General features: G+C 57.6%; 1 protein-coding gene across 1 annotated transcript; it reads left to right on the top strand.

Annotated features, from left to right (window-relative positions):
* Nucleotides 1-1,984: 1,984 nt before the first annotated feature.
* LOC131585555 (scavenger receptor class F member 2-like) lies at nucleotides 1,985-22,590 on the top strand. Its single transcript, XM_058851812.1, is given in 13 exon segments — nucleotides 1,985-2,882; nucleotides 2,884-2,983; nucleotides 2,985-3,172; nucleotides 8,360-8,418; nucleotides 9,933-10,034; nucleotides 10,352-10,871; nucleotides 10,969-11,187; nucleotides 11,571-11,699; nucleotides 14,101-14,204; nucleotides 14,279-14,396; nucleotides 15,791-15,912; nucleotides 20,088-20,240; nucleotides 20,556-22,590. Coding segments are annotated over 13 exon segments (3,837 nt in total). The 5' UTR covers nucleotides 1,985-2,064; the 3' UTR covers nucleotides 21,761-22,590.
* The last annotated feature ends 486 nt before the right edge of the window (nucleotides 22,591-23,076 follow it).

Consider the following 23,076-nt stretch of genomic DNA (forward strand, 5'->3'; position numbering starts at 1 on the left):
GTTTTCTGCTTGTCCTAAAGGAAGAGGAGGCATGGAAAGGTGGTGTGTGTATGTGTAGGACCCTGTGCTGCAGCCTTGCTGCTTGCAAGGCTGCTGCTGCTGCAGCGGAGGAGAGCTGAAAGGGGAAAGAGCCATATCCTTGCAGCAACCATCCTGAGAGCCTGACCACAGTGAGGATGGTGACAAGTACCTCATATTGTAGGTCTCCCCATGCCCCACTGTGCAGTCCTGCCCACTGAAGCAGCCATGGGGATTTTTGAACCATTGACAAAACAGCATCTTTTTACTTAGTTTTGTGTTTGGAAATACTACAGTGCTGGGGTTTCTTTCTTCTGTCATGTTTTCCAAAACACAGAAAGACAGAAGACAGGCACCTGGCAGGGTCTGAAATGGGAACTGCAAATAATGGTGTGATGGAAAGCGTGGGCCAAGCTCTGCATGGACAACAGCCTGGCCAGGACCAGTGGGATGGGAGGGAGGGGTGGGTGCTACCTGTGGGCTGTACAGTGCCCCAGGCCCTGACAGCACCAGCCAGCCCAGAGCACTCTGAAACCTGCCTTCACCTCTTCCCCACTGCATCCTCAGTTTCTCCAGCCTCTTATGCCAGCTGGCAGCATCTTCTGAGGGAACAGCTTATCTCTCTGGCTACAGCCCAGTCCCTGCCCTGCCATGGGTTACATGGGTAGAAACAGAGCAGTTGAGATGCATTGCCTCCTGGCCAAGAGAAAGAGAAGTAAAGTTTATGGAAGCCAAAAAAGTATACAAAAGCTGACACATCCTCACAAAAAACACTAGCACAGTGAAGGTGAGGCGGTGTGATCCTGCCTTTGCTCATTGTGACTGGGACAGCAGAGCACAAGGGCTGCTCAGCACAATGCAGGGAGATGAAGAGAATGGGACAGGAAGGGAATCCTAGCTATGGAAACAGCCTGAGTGAGGCTACAGCTCGAGGTGGGCACAGCTGAGGCACCACCACCAAACCCAGATTTCTGCCTAACTTTGGAGCTGACCCTCCCCATCCCACTTTCTCCAGCAGAAGAGATGCCAAGCTCAGCCTGAGGCTGGGTCATCCCAAAGAAGCAATTCCTGCCTCTATGGTCTTCACATTCCTGCACCTGTGAACAGGATGGGGCAGAGGGGATAGGGACGTGGAGGCAGGGGGAGATGGACAAGGGATCCTACTTCCTGGGGCTACTGCCAAACACATGGAATGTGCCAGGGAAAAAAGGAGGGGGAGAGGGGGTGCTACCCAATGGTCACATTCCCACTGGCAAAACCACCAGAGACTTGCCATTGGGAGTCGTTTGTCTGAGCAAGAGAGAAACCTTCATACGCATCAGTAGTGCCAGTGCTGATGGAGAGAACCTACCAAATGCCTTTACTCTCTGCTTGGTGCAAGGATCCCAAGGTGCTCAGAACTCCCTGATCCTCTCCAGAAGGATGCTACTCAACTCCTGCCTACAGGGATGGAGGCTCCACATCCACAGGAGATCCCCGGAGGTGTGTGGCACTCAGAGGCAGCCCTTTGGGAGATGCACTGTCTGTAGACCTTCCCTAGCTCTATGCAAGCTATCAGCACTCCTCAGGAGATACATGCGGCTGTTCAGCTGCATTTGCACTACCTTAGGGAGATGGCCAGGAGATGGCCCCATCCACACTTCCCCCATACTGTTATCAGGTGTCCTGGGAGCTCAGAGAAGTTTGAGGAATCTCTTACAGTGACCATTAAGCTGAAAATCCAGCTGGCACAGAATGGTGGCCAAGGAATCTCTGGCCCATTCAATGCTGCTGCACTGTCAGGCTGAGGAGGTTTATTGACGGGGCTGCCCCACTGTGCTAGAGATGTGGGACTTGTGCAGGTGCCCAGGTGTCCTCTTGATTCCCAGCTGTGCCCTTACAGTGGGTTAACCAGTGGCTACTCTGAAGCCTTTCTGTCCCTGTACAGGGTCCTCAGCTCCACTGCTGCGGCACCACTCGGCTCCCAGGGGTCCTGCATGGCTCCCAACAGACTGGTCCAAGCTGCCAGACACATGGAGATGCCACATCACTGGCATCTGGCACCTCATGGACCTGCAGCACAGCTGGACACTTCGGCTGTCAGACACCTGGGGCTACCAGACCTTTGGGGAAGCCAGATCCTTGGGCTGTCAGGAATCTGGAGCTTCTGGATCCCTGGGTCTGGTGGATACTGGGGGTTTCGGGCTCCTGAGGGCTGCCAGAATGCCAGGGCAGGCTGACCCTCGGGTCTTTGAGCACCCAGGACTGTGGGACCCCTGGATCTACCAGAACCACAGGTCAGACAGATCCCAGGACTGTGTGCATCTAGGGCTGCCGAATCCCAGATACAGACAGAGGTTGGGAGTGCCAGACCCCCGGGGACAGTCAAAACCCAGAGGTCTCGGACACCCACGGCTGTCGAACCCCTGGAGCTCCTGGATCCCGGGACAGCCAGACCCCGGGGACCATCAGCCTGCTGGGGAATCCCGGGGCTCTGGAGCTCTGGAGTTTCCAAACCACCGTGACAGCCGCTCCCCGGCGCTACCGATTCGCGGGCCGTCCACACCCCGAGCCGCTGGACTCCCAGGACTCCCGGGAGCTGCTGGACCATTGGGCTGTGCTGGAAGCCAGGACTCCGCATCCTCCCATTCCCCTCGGGGACCCTCCCCGATTTCGGAGGCGCTGCCCACCCGGTGCAGCCTCTCGGGGCCGTCGGGGCGGCGCTGCCCGGGGCCGGGGCGGCGGCGGCAGCGGCCCCCGGAGCCTGGCCCGGCGTCAGGGGAACCAATGCGGAATTTCCTGGCTGGCGGCGGAGCCCCTCCCGCCGCTGCAGAGAGGGGCGCGGGGAAGGCGGCGGCGAAGCGATCGCAGCGCGGTTTCCGCACGCCGAGCGGCAGAGGGGAGCGGCGGGGAGCTGGGACGGCCGGGACCGGGAGCGGCGGAGCCGGGGCGGGGGGCAGCGCCCGGCCCTGGATGGGCTGTGCCGGCTCCGGCTGGGCCCCGCCGCTCCGCCGCTGATGGCGGCCCGTGGGCTGCCACCGCCCCGCCGCGCCCGGGCCGGGGCCGAGCTGCTGCCGCTGCTGCCGCTGCCGCTGCTGCTGCTGCTGCCGCTGCTGAGCCGCGGAGCCGCCCAGGAGCTGAGCCCCCGTGGCAGAAACGTCTGCAGGGCCAGCGGGTAGGAGCGGGGCCGGGCAGGTGTGCGGGACGGGACGGGACGGGACCCCCAGCGCCGTGCTGGGGCCGGGGCCGCGGGACGGGACGGGCTCGCCGGTCCATCCCCCATCCCGGGCAGCCGCGGCGCTGGGCGCCTTCCAAGACAAAGTCCGTCCTGTGCGCGTCTGAGGCGGGGGGAGCCGGCGGCGGGGAGAGCTTGAGGAGCTGAGCCCGAGCGGGACCAGAGACGTGGGGGCTGGTCCTGATCCCCCGGGGGCTGCGGGAAACCGGTCCTGGATGCCTCCAGAGCCAGTCCTTAATGCCCGAAGCCGGTTCTGCTGTAAGGAGTTGTGTTTAGGTGTCTCGCGGGTGGAGTTGTGAGAGGGACAGAGGGCAATCCTGCATCCTTGGGTCAGGATCTGGGCTGGGGAGCCGGTCCTAGGTGTCTCCAGGGATCGGGTTGCACTGCTGGCCCTGGACTGGTGAGATACAGGATGCTCTGGGTATCCCGGTGAGGCTGCCCCAAGCTTTTGGGGCTGGCAGCCCCAGGACGCTCGTGTTTGGCTTCAGAAAGTGGGTGCTGGCGCTGTCTAGCTGTACCGGGGGTCATATCCTGCCTGCCTGGCTGGGGCAGGGTCTCAGGAGGTGGCACTGCCTTGTCCCTGTTTTGAGTGCTCTCTGTGTCCTACAAGTTCCTTTGCAGAGCATCACCTCAGTCTAGCTTCTCTGCAGCGCTCAAGCTCGGTCTGCCCAAGCTCCTGGGCCAGGCTGGCCCCAGCAAAACAGGAGAGAGCCCACAGCTGCTGCCTCCCGCCTGGGAGAGCTGGATCCCCAGCGCTTGATGGGGGGCCCAGGCCATAAATGCACCTTTACATCTCGCCTGTGAGGTCAGACGAGTCCACAAGGAAAACATGAGCTTGAGCTAGAGGGGCTGCATAATGGCTCCATTCAGCAGGGCCACAGGGCGCTGGTGCCCCCTCCTCAAATTACAGCCAGAGTTTCCTAAGGAGGCATTTCACAAGCCAGAGTGGCCGCAGCTCCCATCAGCGCTGTTCCTTGACAGGGAGCCATCCCTCCTCAGCTGCCCGTGACCTGCACAGCCAAGCTGCCACTACATCTTGAGGTGACAGAGGGAACTTGAATAGTGTCCCCACCCTGTTCCTTGTATCCTGCCCCAGGTGCTGGGGATGAGGTGCCTGGATTCCCCCCATGCAGAAGGACCCCTTCATCCCCACTGGATAAAGGAGGAGGAGAGGCTGCACCAGCACCACAGGGCTCGCTGACTGTGCCACCTGTGGGTGCCATGGGGTATGAAAGAGGCACTGGCTGTTGAGTGGGACAGATGAGTTGTGTCCATTGTCCGGCAGGACTGGGGCCTGAAGGCAGCCTAGGAGCTGGGGATGGCGGGGCAGGGACAGTCCCTAAGAAGCTCAGATGATGTTTGCATCACTTCCTATCCCTCACCCATCTGCAAACCCTTCCCTCTCCACTCACTCACTTGGCACCCACCCCCATCATTGTGTACAATGGACGTGGAGGACCCCCCATATGTTACCATCCAAACCCACCCCAGTGGCCCCAAGGCCCTGGTGCTGCAGGTCCTGGGGCCAGGAACAGTGGGACTGGAGGTGGCTTTGGGAGGACGTCCCATTGTCCTCCACCCAAGGCTGTTGGAGCTTGTTGGACCCTTGGCTCTGCAAAGCCAATCCAGACATCCTGTAGAGATGCCACCATGGGTTTCAGAGGGCTCAGGATTGTGTGACTTATTGAGACCTGTCTCCCAAGTAGAAATTCAAAGAATAATTTGGGGCAGAAGAAAAGGGCATATTTGGGGGTCTTTGGGGTTTTGTGTTCTAAATTCAAGCTGTCCTTAAATCTGAAGTTCTTTTATAACTGGTTTCCCATTGGTATGATCAAAGGTCCCAGTGGCGACAGCCTGGGCACTGCTTTGTCCCTGTCCTGCTCTCTTGCTAACACTCTCTTTTCCAATCTTTGGTCTTTAATTTTCTTTCTCTGCCTGAAGGGTTTCTGTTTATGCACGTGATCCTATTCCTGACTGCCCTGAGGATGTCTGTCTGTCTGTCTGCACCCTGAGGTTGGGATCAGAATGCTGCAGCTGGCATCAGCTGGGGAGTGCCAGTGCCTGGAACGCGGTGGTCCCAAGAGCACTGTGTGCCAGCTGGGTGGCACTAGGTGATGGGTGAAAGATTAGCACTGGGGTGATGCTTGGAAGGAGCATCAGGGCAGCTATGGAGAAGCACTGGGGATGGGGAGGGTGCTAGTGGTTCTCTGAGCACCAGGGGTATGCTGGCTGTCTGCAGGGCTCCTCTGCAGCTCCATCCATGGGGTTGAGTTGGGTGATCTCACATGGCACCACAGGCAGCAGCTCCCAGCTGAGCCCCAGAGTCCAGGGATGTGAGCCTGCTCCTCATTGTTCAGGGCAGGCTCTGCTGGTCTTCTTGAGGAGCCACCCCCCCGCCTCAGAGCCCTCTCTATAGCCATTGGTAAAGTGATTTACTGGGGCAGTGTAGGATACTAATCCACAAGAAAAATATTCTACCTCTGTGAAAAGCAGATCATTAGCTGAGATCCCAGTGATGCTCAGCATGAGCAGGACATAGCTAGGGGCCTGGGACAAGGCTGGCATGGAGGACTCATCCCTGCAGGTGCCAGCTCTAGCTCTGCCCACATCCCACTCTTTTTCCTCCACATCAGCTGAGGTCTCAAGCCCTGGCCACAGCTCAAAGGCAGATTTTCATTGTTTTTTTCCCAGCATTTGTGGTGCTTTGAAGGAAAGAATTTGCATACTGGATGTCTGCAGTGCCATGTCCATGTGGGTTGGGAGTGAGCTTTTAAACACATGTCCCAGTCATCCTTTTCCAGTGCTCGGGGGGCACATGGAGCAAGCCCTTTGTCAAGGAGCTGAAGCCATGGAACACCTTTAAGTCCCACACCCTGATGCGCACTGGTGACCTGCAGCCAGCACTGACGCTGCACTGGCTGGCCATGCTCTGGGACCAGTCCATGTACCCCACTGGGAGCACTTGTTTCCCAGACTCGCATCCTGGCTACCTCTCCTTGCCACAGGACCAAGTTTATTTGCTGTCAAAGCTGCTGATAAATGAGGTGGGGGCTGAGCAGGGTGTGGGAGGCCATCAGCAGGCACAGGGAAGGAGAGATTAGCTATCAGGGAACAGATAAGCCCAAATCCTGTGAGGTGGTGGGCTGGTCCCAGCTGGGGGTAGTTGTGGTGCTGCTCACCTCCTCCAGCTCACAGCAGAAGTTTTTCCGTCCTGCCACCATGTTCCAGTAACTCCCAGCTCCCCACCATAAGCTCGAGGGTTTTATCACAAAAGATACTTCTTGGCACATTTCCCATGATGCTTGTTCTGGTGGCCAGGCTGGGTTGTTGGAGGCAGGTTTCGCAGGTGGAAGGGTTTCCTCTTGCAAACCTGTGATGGTTTCATTCTAAAAGCCACCAAACTGAATTTCTAAAGGGTGGTGTGGTGAAAGCAACCCCAGGTGCAACAGTGAGGTTTTGGCCATGATATGGGAGGGCAAGAGCACCATGGACCCTTCTCCACCTCTGCTTGAATATCCCAGCACAGCTGGCAAAGCTTTTTTTGGAGAGCACAGCCTGAAACCTCTTGCAGATAAGGACCTTGACTCCAGCTTTCCCAGTCCTCGGGGGACCCTCTGGGAGGTGATTTGGTGGTTGTCCCCTCTTTGCCATTAACCCCATGCATCCCCTCACATGCTCGGTGGGAGCAGAGCCCCCTTTGAGCCCTAGGGTCCCTGTGGGGGGTGTTTGTGCTGCTGCCATCGCAGCATCTTGCGGCTGCTTCTACAGGCCGCATAGATGGAGCTATTTTGGGCTCCAGCTGCAAGGCATTTTTTCCAGGCCTTGAATCATTTTTGTGGTTCTTTTCTGCCTCCATTCCAACTTTTCACTGTCCTCCACGAAAAGGGGGACACGGTGCTCCTGGCTGGGCCACGCAGCTGCTGCCCACTGAGGGGCCAGGGCAGGAGCTGCAGCCCCAGGACCCCAATTTGGCTGAGGGGCTGCTGGCAGCTCCCTCCCCGGCCCCAGGATGAGGCGGTCTGGCAGCCAGACGTGGTCCTGTGACTGCGCTGGGTTTTGAGCAAATACTTCCTTGCTGTCTCCTCCTCTTCTGCATTTGTTACATATAAAGAGGAAAAGGGAAAAAAAAAAAAAGCAAAAGCCAAATGCATTCCAGGCTGCGCTGCCAGACCAGCCCGGGTGAAGTTTTCCTTGACTGCAGCATCCGCCTGGGCTGCTTGTGACCCTCCAGCATTGCTCCCTCACCTGTGGGACGAGGTGGTGTGGGTCACCCCAAGGATGAGTGGGTGGCTCCAGGGATGAGCAGGGGTCCATAAATGGGGATTTCTGTGGGGTCATGGGGAGTGCACTCCCCACGCCCAATTGCAGCATCATGAACCCCCAAAGATTTGCTTGGGGGGGGTTCTTTGACAAAGCGTGGGTGAGGTGTCCCCACGTGTCCCTTCCCAGCAGAGAGCTGAGCATCCCTGGCGGAGCCTCTGAGTGGGTCTAAGCCCCCATCCTGATCAAGTTGTGCCAAAAATGTGCTGTCTGATGATCCTGTGCCTGGTACTCCCTGGAGCTGGTGACACTCCAGGACTCTCAAGAGCTCAGGGACACATTCCAGCTGCCTGCAGTTGGCATCCCCCTGCTTGTACACAGGGACATTCCCTGGGGGCTGGCTATGTTCCAGCTATTCCAGCCAGGTGGTTCCAACCTGCCTTTGGGGTTCCATCCCCAGACCACAAAACACCAAGCCTGGGTCTCAAGTCATGTTTTGACATGGGGCATTTAGAATCTTCCTTTTTTTCTCAGTTTTTTGGGTCTTTAGATATTTTTTTTATTATAGAGGTTGCAAACATGACTTTTGCTTTTTCATCACTCCTTATTAATGGGAAAAACTGGTCCTGTTCTTACTCCTGGCATCACCTTAGTGCCTGATGGGGCATCCATGGGATCCCCTAACAGACCCATTAACTCACTGTGTGCTGGAGGAGGAGCCAAGAGCTCTCCTTTCCCTTTGGAGGTGTAGAAGCCCCCAGCAGAACCTCTCACCATCATGGCTTCAGTACTCCTGGTGGGCTTTTGGGAAGGACCAGGACTTTCTCAGGGTTGTAACTATTTGTGATGCTTTTTTTATCCCTGCAGTTCCTCGGTTCTTGTGTGCTGCCTGGGATGGAGGCAACAAGGGAGCGAATGTTTAATAGGTAAACACCGGTATTTTGCTTCATTGGGCTCTGCCCATCCTTCACTGAGCCCTCCTGGCCTCACCACCACTGTCAGGGGCCACCTTGATGTGTCCTGTGGCTGGGACTCCCCATCCTGGGGATCTGCAGCAGGAGTCCTGCCTCCCTGCAGTGCTCCAAGCCAGCACCATGTGGATGGAATGGGTGCTGAGCCGCAGTGTCAGGGGTCATAGAGCTGTGGGGGTTTCTTTCCTTACCAGCTAGCTCTGGGTCTAAGGACTTGGAGATGCTGCTCAGGGTCCTAAGGGACAGTGAATTGTCCCCCAGGGTGAAGGTGCAGCTGCAGGGATGGGACTGAGATTCCCTGCAGATGCTGCAGCAGCATGGGGACCTGAGCCAGAGCCACCAGTGAAGCCGAAGCTGCCCAGACCAGGCACGTAGCCTATGATGGCCTCACTGGGGAGAGGCTGCTGGGGCTGCCAAAGACCGCTGAGCTTGGACTGGGGCCATACAAGGTGTCACAGCTCTTTACTGGGAGCCACAGTGAGCCCAGCATGGATGCTTACTGTGCTCATGGATGGTGAAACCCTGGGAGCATCATTCCCTGCGTTGACAATGAAGACAGCTGCTTTGGGGCTCCCCCAGAGTCTCGGCTGGCCACGGGGCTGCCCATGCCCCAGGAGAGCTGGAGGTGCAGCTGAGACCAAAGCATAACCAACTAACCCATTGTGCATGAGCCCTGTAACCACTCGCTGCATGCTTTGGGAATGGGATGTGGCCTGTTTGGAAGGGAGAAGGACAGGATCTGCCAGGACAGTGAGGGGTGGGATGGTCCCACAGCAAGCTATTCCCATCTCTTGCCCCCCCAACCTGCTCTAACCTTTAGACTCACTGCTCCTAACATGTGTAATCTGTCTGTTTTAGGGGTTTCTATAATATCCATCATCGTAGGTCTAACAACTCCCAGGTAAGGTGGCTGGGATGGGTGGTTGTCTCTCCTCCTCCCAGTGCCTAAGGAAGCTTGACCAGGGCTGTGCAGGATCTGCGAGTGCTGCCTGTCCCTGCTGCCTGCCCCACGTCCTGCACTTGCCTGGCTCCAGACATCAGCTCAGTATGAGGTCCCCTTGGCAGGAGATGGGTGGCCCTTGGGGGCAGGTGCTGGGATGGCAGTGCCCACAGCCCCTCCTCTCCATGTCCCCTTCTCCCCTCTAGCAATGTGGAACTGAGCAAGAGACAACACCATTGGGTGCAGCCTCTGGCAGGGACATGGCTGGGTGGCAGGAGGCTGGTGGCCAGGATGGATGGCATCCTATCTGGGTGGCAGAGACGGGGCTGAGCAGGGTGACAGGAGGCTGGTGGAATTTTTCTGGAAAGGGTCCAATCTGGCCCAGGCAGCTGCTGGATGGGACAGAGCCACAGCTCAGCAGCACACAGAGAGTCACTGTGTAGCCCTTTTTCTACTCTGGGAGGGGGGTCTGGGGGGCTTTAAGGAACAAGCACTGGTGCTCACGCCTGCTGTCTGTCCATCTGTCCAGCCATATGCGAGGGGAACTTCACCTGCAAGGAGAACGAGGTATGCGTCAGGCCCGGCGAGTGCCGCTGCCGCCACGGCTACTTTGGTGCCACCTGCGACACCAGTGAGTACTGGCAGGTGCCTTTGTGTCCTCAGAGACAGGTTCACCAGGGTGGACCTGGCTCATCCTGGGGTGACTTTCCAGAGCAGATCACCAGGGATGGAGTTGTGAATGCTCCTGTTCTGCCCTTGCCCATCCCCTCGCTCTGCTTCCCAGGGCGTTGTCCCCTTGCTGGGGTCTTCTCTTAGATCCAGTGCACTTGGGGAGGAGAGGGAGGACTGTGGTCAAGAGGTACTGTTGGGACTGGGGGGGTCTCCATTAGTGCCTGGCGGTGGGGTTGTCCCTGTGGGCAGTGCTGAGGCTGATGGCTCTCCCCACAGAGTGTCCCCGGCAGTTCTGGGGTCCCGACTGCAAGGAAATGTGCACGTGCCATCCCAATGGGCAGTGTGAGGATGTGACGGGACAGTGCACCTGCAACCTCAACCGCTGGGGCCCCAAGTGTGAGAATATCTGCCTCTGCAAGCATGGCAAGTGTGACCAGAAGACGGGCAAATGCACCTGTGAGCCCAACTGGTGGGGTCCACAGTGCTCCACCTCCTGCTATTGCAGCCACAACTCCCAGTGTGACCAGCAGACAGGCAACTGCCTGTGCCAGCCTGGCTGGTGGGGCCGTGGCTGCAACAACCAGTGCTCCTGCAACAACTCACCCTGCGAGCAGTTCACGGGGCGCTGCCAGTGCCGGGAGAGGACCTTCGGGCCTCGCTGCGACCGCTACTGCCAGTGCTACAAGGGCAAGTGCAACCAGGTGGATGGGACCTGCACCTGCGAGCCGGGCTACCGGGGCAAGTACTGCCGTGAGCCGTGCCCAGCTGGCTTCTATGGCCAAGGCTGCAGGAGGCGGTGAGTGGCCAGCCTTGCTGGGTCTGATCTGGCACCGGTGGGAGGTGGCAGCAGGAGGATTTGGGGTGTGCTGCGTGACGGGTTCCCCTCATTGCAGGTGTGGGCAGTGCAAGAGCCTGCAGCCATGCACCGTGGCCGACGGGCGCTGCCTGACATGTGAGGCAGGCTGGAACGGCACCAAGTGTGACCAGCCCTGCTCACCCGGCTTCTACGGAGAGGGCTGTGAGAAGCTCTGTCCCCCCTGCAAGGATGGCCACACCTGTAATCACATCAATGGCAAGTGCTCCCACTGCAACCCGGGCTGGATTGGAGACCGGTGAGTGTGGCTGGGTGCAGCATTGGGTTCTGGGAGAGAAGTACCTGCTTTCCTTGATTCTCCCAGGGAACAGGGTCACTGAAGGCTTCTGCAGCCCTGGAACCACTTCTTTGCACAAGTGTTTGTGGGAGAGCATCCCAGCTTGAGAGCTGAGCTCCACTGCAAGCATCCAGGGTCTGAGGGGAGTAGGGCAAGGGTCTTGCAGGCTCCCTCCTGTTCCATGTCTGTGTCAGTGGGTTCAGTCCATCCCTGTACCCCTCTCTTGGCTTCAGAAAACACAAGCCACCATGGTGATATACAGCCCCATCTCCATGCTTGTGGAGGAATGCTGGAGGTCCCCAAGTGCCACAGGTGCTCCAGCCGCTTGCCCTCATCCCTCCCAGGTGTGAAACCAAGTGCCGGAACGGGACCTACGGGGAGAACTGCGCCTTCGTCTGCAGTGACTGCGTCAATGGCCAGTGCCACTTTGAGACTGGGCAGTGCCTCTGCCACCCCGGCTCCCATGGCACATAGTAAGTGAAGCACTGCTGAGCACACCTGGGGGCACCTCGGGGCACGGGTGATGCTCAGGCACCTCCTGCCCCCTTGTGTCCTGTGCTGTTGCCAGCTGAGAGGTTTCCTGCAGTGTAAGCACTGCAGGGTAATAGTTTGGCTGATTTGGTGAGCAGAGGGGGAAGGACAAGCTCACAGAGCAGTAAGGGGTGTTGTGCTTTAGAAAAGGCCTGTTTGGCAAAAAATAAGATCAACACAGTGGTGGTTTGTTGGGGTTTTTTAAGTCCAGGGTGGAATTTCTAACCAAAAAGAGAGAGAAAACCACATCCCAGAATAACAAACAGCCTCAGGCACATGGCATCTGTGGGGAGCTCCTGCTTAAAGCTCTGCCTCTGGTTGGGGTCTTCCCCAGGCCTCCCCCTTCCCTGACTCCAGGGGCACAAGGGCCATCAAGGTTCTGCTCACATCCTCAGTAGTTTTTTCCAGCGTGGGACTGAAATGTTGTTTGAAAAGATGAGGAAAGCATCTTCCACCCAGCTGGGACATGCAGACAGATCCCCCAGGTCCTGCCAGGTGGTGCTCAGGTTTTCCCATCAATTAACTGAAGGTGACAGCAAGGACAGGGATTTGGAGCTGGCATCTTGCCCATGCTGGCATTTCACTCAGGGCATAAAAACAGGGAGCATTTCCATTTTGGGGGGGGGGGGGGGGGCGGGGGGGGGTGGTATTTTGGGGCTTTGCCAACCAGTTTTGGTTCTGGAACAGTTGCTGGGCACTGGCACCTGTTCAGGATGCCCAGTCTGGGCCTCATGGCCACCTTTGGTAGCAAAGGCAGAGGTGAAAGGGTCTGAATGCTCCTCAGGGGGGTGTGTAATGATGCTTTTGGCACAGTTCCAGAGGGCAGAGTGTGGATTAACCTGTTCTGAGACCCTGGCTCAGCACTGGGAAGGTGGGGGTGGGGGATGCTCAGGATGCAGCCTTGGTGCTGTAACCTTGAGCTGAGCTGTGACAGGCGGTGCAGTCAGGCAGGCTTGGGAACATTCTGGCTGCTCAGGCAGATCCCTGTGTCTATATCCAAACCAGTGTTTTTGTCTGCAGGGTACAATTTTGCTAAAAAGGGGATTTCTGCAGAAGGCAGAAACAACATCCTTCTGCCATCCAGCATGTCCTTTCAGCTCTGTGTCAGGAGGAAACTAAAGGAGCAGCTGCTAAAATATTTATGTGTGCACAAAGTGCTTTATCTTCTCTGTCTTTCCCAGAAGTGTCAGGACTTTCCTGGAAAAAAATCACCCTCCTCTGCTTTCCCACAATCTCAGTCTGGGGCAGAAATGTGGAGCCAGTTGGTGGGGTGAGAGGTTTTGCGTTGCTGGGGGACTATCCCTGCTCCTGTTCTGCTGCATTAGCTGCCCCGATGCAGCAGAGCAGACGCATAAGCTCAGCACCCATCCTGGCAGGCACACGATGGGCACACGACTGGCACAGGACAGGCACACAGCAGGCAAAAGGCTTGGCCAAGGTGGCACATTGCAAGCTGTTGGAGTGTGAAATGGGCTGAGCTGCCTCGGGACACAGTGCCAAGAGCTGAGGGCAGCTGTGTCTCCAGGGGAGTGGGGCTGGGCTGGGCCCCACTGGCTCCTTCCAGCTGCAGCCACTCCAGCTGGGATGCAGCTGGCAGAGGGTTTGGTGCCAGCAGTGCTGCCAACATCTCCCAGCTCCAGCTGGGTCCTGCTCTCGGTGCCTGGCCCATGGCTGGGGAGGCAGGTTGGGTTGGACCCACTGACTCCATGTTTTCCATGCTCAAGCCCTTGAGACTTGTGGATTGGTGCCCATTTCTGTGTGCCCCCATCATCTCCATCACACCATCAGGAAGTCATTTTACCAGCAGTGGAGATTTGGTACCAGGAATAACCAAACTGTGAAGTTCTTAGGGCTGCTCTGTTGTTTTTCCTTCTTAGAGACAAAAGAAAAGTCAATCCGGGCACCTTCCCAGCTTGTGGCTGCTGTGGCTCTGCCTGGCTTGGTGGGGGACATGGACTTAGGGTGCCATGGCCACATCACTGAGCTGAGCTGAGCTGGAATCCCTGTGTGTGACATCAGGGTATCATTAGATGTGACTGCTGGGTTAATGACCTTTCCTAATTACTAGTCTAATGGTGAAGTCCCGTGCAGAGAGCAGTAGAAGTGTCTGAGATCCAGCTGGGCCGAATCCCCTGAGCGATGGGCAAAGCCGCTTTGTGGGTGATGGTCTCCTGATCCCCGTGGATTAAGAGGGTTCCCAGGGTGTGGAGGAGCTGTGTCTGAGCAAGCTGGAGGACTGCTCTCTGGAACATGGAGGGTTTGGGAGAAGGTGGCAGCCAAGTGGCCTCCAGTGCTGTGCCTGGGGTGGGGGATGCACCACTCTGATCCAGCCCTTCCTTCCAGCTGTAACCTGACTTGCCCTCCCGGACGCTACGGAGCCAACTGTGCCAACGTCTGCAGCTGCCACGACGGTGCCTGTGACCCCCTGACAGGCGCCTGCCACATGGGTGAGTGCCGGGAGCCAGGGGCTGGGCTCTGCCACAGGGCTGGCCCCGGGCTGAGCCGCGGGTCTGCCTTGCAGAGGCCAACCAGAGGATGGGGGTGATTGGGGCAGGGGCCCTCCTGGCGCTGCTGCTCATCCTCCTGCTCTCCCTGCTCTGCTGCTGCTGCGTCTGCCGCAAGAAGGATGAAGCCAGCAGGTGAGTGCAGGGGCCAGAAGAGATCTCACTAGCTTGGGAATGTGGAAGATCAGTGGGTTCTGGGATTGACAGAGGGATACAGAGACCATGCTGAGACAGCGGTTCTGCGGGGAAACTGAGGCAGAACTGTGCTGCCCACATGACACAGAGTGGGTACCTGGGTCTGAGCAGTCCTGCTGCATCATCAGAGCTGATGGAGTTACTTCTGGGGGAACCCTTTCCTGCTCTCCCTTTTTTTCTCTCTTGTGGACCATCATTTCACAGAGACTTGCCAAGTCCCCTCCAGTCTTTAGGGTCTGCAACTGATCTGTAAAGGGGGCCCTGAAATACAGCAAGGGCATCACGACATGGCCTAAGCCCTCAGAACAAACCCCTGAGCAAAGGGATGAGGCCTCGGGGATGGGGGCGATGCTGACTATCCCAAATGGGAGTGGATGATCAGGGCTGGGAGGGGGGGTTCCTGCAGCAAGGCCAGGATGCTAGTAGTGTTTTAGCAGCACCAGATTAACATCCTGCCATGAGAATAGGAGTGGGGACAGACCCAAGGCAGGGGGAAAGATTTGTGCTGCTCAGCAAGGGATGAGAGAGTTGTTGGAGCTCCTCCAGATGCAGAGAAAACCCCTTCATGCCATCAGCCACCGCACAGGAATCTTCCAGAAGCCTTTCCTTGCAGCCCTTCGAGCTCAATCTCAGCCAGGCACAGCTGGCTTGGAGAGCCTTCAGGCTGCAGGTAATTATCCTGCAGATAAAGCACAAACCCATCAGGTGAGGAATAGCACAGGGAGAGGGGGAATGGCTCCAAACAGTTTCCTCTTTCCCAGGGTGCCCAGACCATGGTATCCCCAGACTGCTGGATGACCTGTGGTGCTGTCCCAGTGTGGTCCCTTGCAGGGGATGGTGGCCATGGCACAGGTTCCTTTGAGTCAACTCACAAAGCCAATCACTCCTGAAGCTGCAGAAAAGTGCTTGAAAACGTGGCCCCAGGAGGCTTCAAAACCAGAGAGCAAATAGAAGCCACATGTTTGTCTTTGGGTTGGGATAATTTTTTATTTTATTTTATTTTTAAAGATTTGGGGTCTGGACCAGGCATTGTGGGTATTTTGGGACTGCACTGCCAATGGCCATGGTTGGATCTGACCTTCCCACCATTCCCTGGTACTGCTCTACATCCTGCTGTGGTGCAAGCAGGTTCCTGGGGCTGGCAGCAGCCTCTGTGGGTCCTCGGTTCCTTCAACCTGGGCATGCCTCTGCTTTTCATCCACCCCATTACCACTCCAAAACCCCTTTGCACTTGCAGCATCCCTGAGCTGCTGCCTCTCTCTGTTGCCCATGAAGGCTATCCTCACCACAGGAGGGGATCAGTGCCTCTAATAGTGCCATTGCCTTCTCTGCAGCTCCAGCCAGGACGCAGCAGCAGCCAAGAAACCTCCAAGACGTTTGTGTGGGCGGTTCAGTCGAATTGGGATGAAGCTCCCACGCATCCCCCTGCGCCGCCAGAAGCTGCCCAAGGTCATGGGTAAGGTGCTGGGTTTTGAAGATTGTGCATAGAGTCAGATTTTACTCTTGTCAGGGCAGCCTGTGTGGCTCACAGCAGTCTTTGCAGTCCCAAAGCAGGGCAGTGAGCATGGTAGGGCAGTGACAGGGACACATGGATCCCTGGGAGCATTTCAATGTTGGTATGAGCTGCCTGGCTCACAGGAGCTCAGCCCTTTCTGTCTGCAGCTTCTGGATTTCCAAGAACATTTTGCTTTGTGAGGATGCATGGTTCTGGAGCTCTACTGAGTAGTTTTGGGTTTACTCTCCTACCGTTTCCCCTGGAGAGGAATGTCACTCTCAGCAAGATTCCTTGTTAGTGCTTTTGATCCTGAAGTAATCCATGAAGTAATCATGAAGTAATGATGCCCACCCTCCTGCCATGTGCAGCAGAGTTGAGGATGGAGGGGCAGAGATTTGGGTTGAGCTTCCCACTCTGCCCAGGCACATAATTGGCTTCTAGGGAGCTGCTCACACCTGGCAAAGCCCCTGACCTGGCACTGTCAGGGCTGTTGAAAGCCCCCTGCATCCCAGCTGCTGGGGAATGCTGTCCCCTGACCTCTCTAAACTCTCCTTGCACCTCTTCCCAGCATGGGGAGCTGGGGATCTGCTGCAACCCCATTGACTAAACTTTGTGTGAAGGCAGCAGTCCCCACCCCGTGTTGGTATGTGTTTCAACCCCAGCCCTCTTCCTGAGCCCAGCACCTCCCTGGGCATGCCATGTTGGTGGAACCCCCAGAGCAGACACATCCTAGCACACAGTGGCTCAGTGTGAGGCTAAATCCCACATCCCAGGCAGGACACAGAGGTGACCCCCATCCCTGCACAACATGCGCAACCTTCAGCATCCAAGCTGCAGGGATAACCCCTCACCACATGGGGCACAGCAAAGCCCTGCCTGGAGCAGGGTGTGTCAGGGCCCAAGAAACATTCCTACTGCAAGGACAACAGAGGATCAGAGAGGCTGTGTTTGTGGAAGGGGCTGGAGAAGGGCTTGGGGAGGACACAGGGTGCCTGTGTGCAGTGAGGGCAGGGGGACTGCCTGCAGGCAGCTGGTGCCAGTCCAGCCACTCTGTGTACACAGAGCAGCAGCAGCCCCAGGAAAGGCTGAGGGTGCTCAGGATGGTCTTGGGTCCCAGTAGGGCTGGGGTATTCCTGGAGTCTGTCACGGTGCTGAGGGTTGTCATCTCCCTGGAGGGAAAGGCTTTGGTGAGGGCTTGCCTTGTGTTATCCAGCAGAGTGGAGTTATCCATGTGGGTTCCAGAAGCTCCCAGTCCCACTGACACATGGTCTGGCAGTGCCTCCAGCCCCCACTGGCTCTGAGCATGCCAGGGGACCTGTTGGGTTGCCTATAGTAGCTGCATCCCTGATGCCCAGTGACCAGGGTGCCGTGTTATGACTGCATCTGGTGCTGTGGAAGCCGCAGTATCCAGTATCCACTGGCCATTTTCTGCCCTCATTGGTCCTGCCCAGGGGGGTCCCAGGGTTGCTGAAGTGCCCCATCCCAAGAGCCAAGTCAGGGCTGGAGGTGCTCAGGGCCTTGTGGGGATGTTACAGTGAAACTGGTGCTGGCTGATGCCCAGGCAGTGGTTGCTCTGGATCTGCCCACAGTTCTGGCCATGAGTTTGCTGACACCAGGTGGGTTTTCTTCTCTGGGCTCAAACACAAGCCTATTCATGGTTGAACATTCCCAGGTGGGACTGCATGTCTTGAAGCCCCACTAAAGCTCATCAGGTGCCTGAAGCCTCAGGTTCTTCCCTCAAAAGCTGCTCCTCAGTCTTGGCACCAGCTTTAGATCCACAGCATCTCCCTGGGATTGCAGCTGAGCTGGCAGCCTGCAGGGCCACACCCCGGGCTCACACCAGCAGCTGTAGGGCCAAAGTTTGGGTACCCCTGCATGTGGGATTTGCTCCTCAGGTGTCAGTGGCACCAGTGGGGGTCTTGGTCATGTCACGTGAAGATGCCGGGGCTAACCTGAGCCCTGCACCCCACCATGTCCTCTCCAAGCAGCAAAGCTTAACCAGCCCCAAGGGTGATACTAATAGCGGGGATGAGTGGGAGGGGGTGGCCAGGAGGACTCTGGGGTCCCTCTCTCATGGTACTTCTGGTGCTCTTCTCTGCCTCATCCCAGTCTTGAGACCAACTGGTCTCTGTGTAGGCAGGGTTGGGGTTGTCATCCTGATGCTGTGGCTCCAGGAGATTTTGGGGAGCAGTGACAGGTAGGGATATGTGGGAAGCATCCACATTTCTTTCAGCCCCAACAGCCAGGGAAGAAAAATCCCTGGCGACCATGCTGCAGTCCCCAAGCTTCCCAAAGCTTCCAGGTGCACTACAAATCCTCATTCTATAATCTGGCTGTGTCCTGGATCTCACTAGAGTCCCACAGTCACCTCGTGGCCATGAGTCCCAGCCGCTTGTCACGCCTCCTTCTCAGAAAGCATCTCCCTTCATCTGCTTCCAGACGGCTGCTTTTAATTTTCTCTTTTTGGTTTTTATTACAAGGAAAGCCATGTTGGAACTGCTGCTTCCCCCTCTCTGGGCCATTTGCTCTTTAAATATCTCTGGGTTTTTTTTTCCTTGATCCAAGAAGCCAAACTATGCAGGGGTGAGTGTGCAGCACTGCTGTCATTTTAACAGCCCTACGTCTGAAGCAAGATTCCCTAGTAATGGATAAACGTTCCAGTTTATGTTATTGGGGTGTCCCAATAACACTGAAAGTTATTTTATTATAAATCAGGGATGTGCTGCAAGGATCAAACAGTCCAGGCAGGCAGTTGCAGCATGACTGGGATGCATTTGGGGTTGGGACGCAGTTCGATGTTCAAAGGTTAAAAATACCTGGGAATACCCATGTACAGCTGGGACCCTCCCTCTGCATGGCGTTTTCATAGAATCACAGAATATCCTGAGCTGGGAGGTACCCATAGGGATCATCAGTCCAGCTCCTGGCCCTGTACAGATGCCCCAACAGTCCCACCCTGTGCCTGAAAGCATTGTCCAAACGCTCCTGGAGCTCTGGCAGCCTTCGGGCAGTGCCCATTCCTTGGGGAGCCTGGGCAGCGTCTGAGCAATCTCTTGGGACCACCCTTTTGCAGCCCTTCATCCAAGGCTCTGCCTTGCTTTGGAGGCAGCTTGTCACTGTCCTAGGGGAAAAAGCCAGTGGAAGGGGATGGGGACAAGTGCATCTACTGCTGCATGGCTCTCTGGAGGGGTCAATCCCTCCTCTCAGCCGGTTGCTGCCTCAGTTCTGTGGGTACCCGAGGAGGATGCTGAAGCTGTGGGCACCTGGGGAAGCCCCTCAGGATGTGCTGGGACATGAGCTTATCCAGAAAAAAGCCTTAAAAATTATCAAGATGAAAAAACAGTCACTCCAGCCCAGACAACTCCTAACTGCTCATCTTCTCTATTTTATTTTATTAACACCATTTTATCTCTGGTTGTTTCTCTCTTCCTCTTGGCTTCGCTGTGGGTGGCCCTTTGAAAGAGGGGCAGTGCCAGGGCATGAAGGGAGGGATACTCCTGCTCAGCTTCAGGAGAGAAGAAGCTGGCAAAGGGAATGAAAAGTGGCAGAATTGGGAAAATGTACATCCCCCTGCTGCAGGCTTCCTTTGATCATCCTGCATCCATGTGCAAAATGGAAAAGGAAGATGCAATCAGTGATGCTGAAGTGGGAATTAGTGGAATTAAAGCCAGCAGCTAATTTTCTCCCTACAAAGGGGACAGTCACAGTGCCAGGACCTTCTTTGCAGGCTGGCTGTGCCAGGTTGCACAACTCACAGGTGACCACCAGGACACTCACCAAGTCCTCATGGGACCCAGGGTTTGGGTGGCTTGTCCCTCCACCATGTGCATCCTCAACTTGGGCAGCTGAAGACTGGGATAGATGGAAGTGTGAGGCTTGAACAGACTCTGCTGCCCACAGCCCAAGCATGGGGGATACTGGTCACCACCACTAGCTGATGGCTTCTGTGACCACTTGGCTGAGGGACCTGGTGGGACTGTGCAGCAAGGGGTGTCTTGCCTTGCCTTGGATGCTGTCCCTGACACCCATAAGGAAGCTGGGCAGCAGGGAGCTGTGCAGCATCCTACCCTCCTGGCTGGCAATGGGGACTGGGGTTCGGCAGAATAGGCACTGACAGCAGTTCCTTGCCCTCACAGTGGCCCACCATGACCTGGAAAACACCTTGAACTGCAGCTTCATCGAGCCACCCTCTGTGGTGGAGCAGCCTTCCCCATCCTGGTCATCCCGCGGCTCCTTCTCCTCCTTTGAAACCACAGACGAGGGGCCCGTGTACTGTGTCCCCCATGAAGGTGAGCAGGGAACATGGTTCATCCCCAGGGCATTTCAGGGGCAATACCAGGGGCCTGCTCAATGGAGAGGTGTCACTCTTACATGGTGAGGACCATGTCACCCTGGTTCCTTGTGCCCCAGGAAGGAGTGCAGATTCCAGTCACACCACCCACACAGTTTCAGAGCTCCCTTCTCCAGCTTTTGCTGCTCCAGGGTTAAGAGCCAGGAGATCTCTGACTGGGAGCCTAACTGGGAGGACAGTGTCCTGCGGGAGCATCTCAGTCCTTCCCCTCCTCAGAGACATCCTACCTGACACTGCTGTGCTCTTCCCACAGAGAGTATGGGTGAGAGCAGGGATAGAGGGACACCTGCCAGCCCCGGAGACAAGCTGGTGGCCTCGATCAGCGGGGAGGAAGCGGGCGAATACACGTTCCTGAAGGAGACAGGCTCTGTCAGAGCCTTCCCGACCGACAGCAGTGAGACCCCCCTGCTCAAGTCCTCGGACAGCGAACGCTCCTCCTGCGGCTCGGGGTCGGCCGGTGCCGCGCTCTACGCCAGGGTCGCCCGCCTTTCCAAGCAGTCCAAGGAGGAGGAGGATGCCACCGCGGAGCCCCGCAGCCCCGGGAAGCCACCATCCCCGGAAAGGACCAAACCCCGTCCTCCAGACCCGGCCACGAAGCCCAAAGTCTCCTGGATCCACGGCAGGTACAGCTCTGGCCAGTCCAACTCGCTGCCGGTACCCAGCCAGTCCCCGGAGCAAGCGGCCGCCCGGTCCGGCAGCCCCGAGCAAGGCCAGGGCTTGGCCAAGAGGAAGAGGAGTCCGAGCGAGACGTCCGCCAGTGTGCAGGGCAGAGCGGAGGAGAAGGGCGGCGCCCGGGGAAAGGAGAAAGCGCAGAAGCAACCGAAGGAGCCCGGCGTCCCCGAGGGCAAATCCAGCCTCTGCGGGGAGCCCCAGTCACCCTCCAAACCCAAGCAGAGGAGCAAAGCCGGCTCGGAGCCGATGGAGACCATCAACGGAGCGGTGCAGAACGCCTTCCGAAAGATGAGTGCCTTCCAGCCGGAGCGACGGGCCGGGGACACCAGGGATGCTCCGTGTAGCCCCGGCACCAGCAAATCCCGCTCCGAGCCGCTGCATCCCCAGCTGGCCTCCGAGCTGGCCGCCCAGCTGAAGGAAAAGACTCAGAGCCTCAACAAGGGGGACGGAGGCATCCGGGCGAACGGGGTCGGTGCCCAGCGGGAGAAGCCCACCCCTCCACAGAAAGCCAAGCGCTCGGCGGCCGCCGGCGGCCAGAAGACCAGCAAACCCTTGCTGCCCACCTCACCCCATCTGCAAAAACTGATCCCTGCGGCGGCCGAGACGGCAGCCGGGGAGCCCAAGTGGGTGGAGAAACCAAGTGCCGGCAGCGGCCAGGAGCAGACTCTCCCCACGGAGCAGGCAGCCAAGAAAACCCCCATTAAGAAGCCGCCCAGGAAGAAGAGCCGGGAAGCGAGCCTGGAGCCGCCCAGGGCAGCTGCTGCTCCTGCCCAGGCAGTGCAGTGACCGGGAGCCGGGCACCGGCCCCGCAGCGGCCGCACACCGGGAACAAGGACATTTGCCAGCACAACCAGCGAACGTGGGAGCCTGGACTGGACTGGGCTGGGAGCACTGGAAGAGCCTTGATCCTCCTTTTATCCCCCTCCACCTCACTCATCCCCCTTTTTGCCTTAGTTCCCCCTGACCTAGGACCCAGTCCCTTCATCTGTGCCCTGCTCCTGCTCTCTGCCCGGGCCTCAGCTCGCCCTCCCTCCCCGCGCAGGACGGGACCGCAAGGAGCCGGCCCCGCCGCCACCCCGGGGGACTTCGTGTGTGGCGTATCTCCCCCGCCCCTCCTTTCTTTGTAGCAGTATTATCGACAGCATAAGCAGCGCTTGTTGTACTAGACGTGCCCGCGGTATATTCTGCAGTAACCGAGCCGCTCGCTTCCCGCGCTCCGCTCCGCTCTGTCGGGCTCGCGGAGCTCGGGAGAGGGAGGAAGCTGCTGCTCCGTGCCCAGGGCAGCACCAGAGGCGTGCCCCACATCCATCGCTGGCAGCAGCTCCCCGTCCCGGCGCCCTCCAGGCACAGCTCTCCACTGCCGGTGCATGCCGGAGTGGGGTCGAGCTGGTTTCGACCGATGCCACCCTCCCACCCTCCGCCCCGGCGCTGCTCCTGGCCAGGAGGAAGCACTATTTATGGATGGAGCTGGACGCCCTTCGGGCTCCTGTATTCCATCCCGTGGAGTTGGAGGGATTAGTTTGATATGAGAGAGCCTGGCACCTCTGCAGAGCGCTTTCCTAATAAAAATGTATTTCTTCCATAGTTGGGTGCCATCTATCCCTGTCCCAGCCTTCCCGTGGGGAGCCAACATGCTTGAGTGCTCCGTGGTCCTACGGGGATGCAGTGGGGAGATGGATGACATTGCAGCACTAGAGGCAGGTGGTAACAAGCAGCAGACAGGGTGGGATGCAGGTTCCCTCTGGGGCTGCTGCTACACATGCTCACCTGGCATCAGAGATAAATCCTGAAGACAAGATGAGGAACTTCTCTTCCCACAGTTTCCAGCCTTGTCCCAATGGCTGACTGGTCCCATGGTCAGACACTCCTCAGTGTAGCCTGGGTCAGACCTTGAGGTTCAAGAAAGCTCTGGCCACAGCAGAGAGAGCCCACCCCTGGGTGCTCCGGGTGCTGGGATGCAAATGGGGGGGAGGGGGGGCATGGGGGTGCAGAGCTCTGAGCCGAGCTTTGTAACCCCCTGCCCAGAGGTTGCCAACTCTATCAGCATTTGATGTCTTCAAACAGCCCCAGGCACAATGCTGACAGAGGACAAGGCTGGGACA

This window comes from Poecile atricapillus, chromosome 16 (assembly GCF_030490865.1).
Source record: "Poecile atricapillus isolate bPoeAtr1 chromosome 16, bPoeAtr1.hap1, whole genome shotgun sequence".
Classification (NCBI taxonomy): Eukaryota; Metazoa; Chordata; class Aves; order Passeriformes; family Paridae; genus Poecile; species Poecile atricapillus.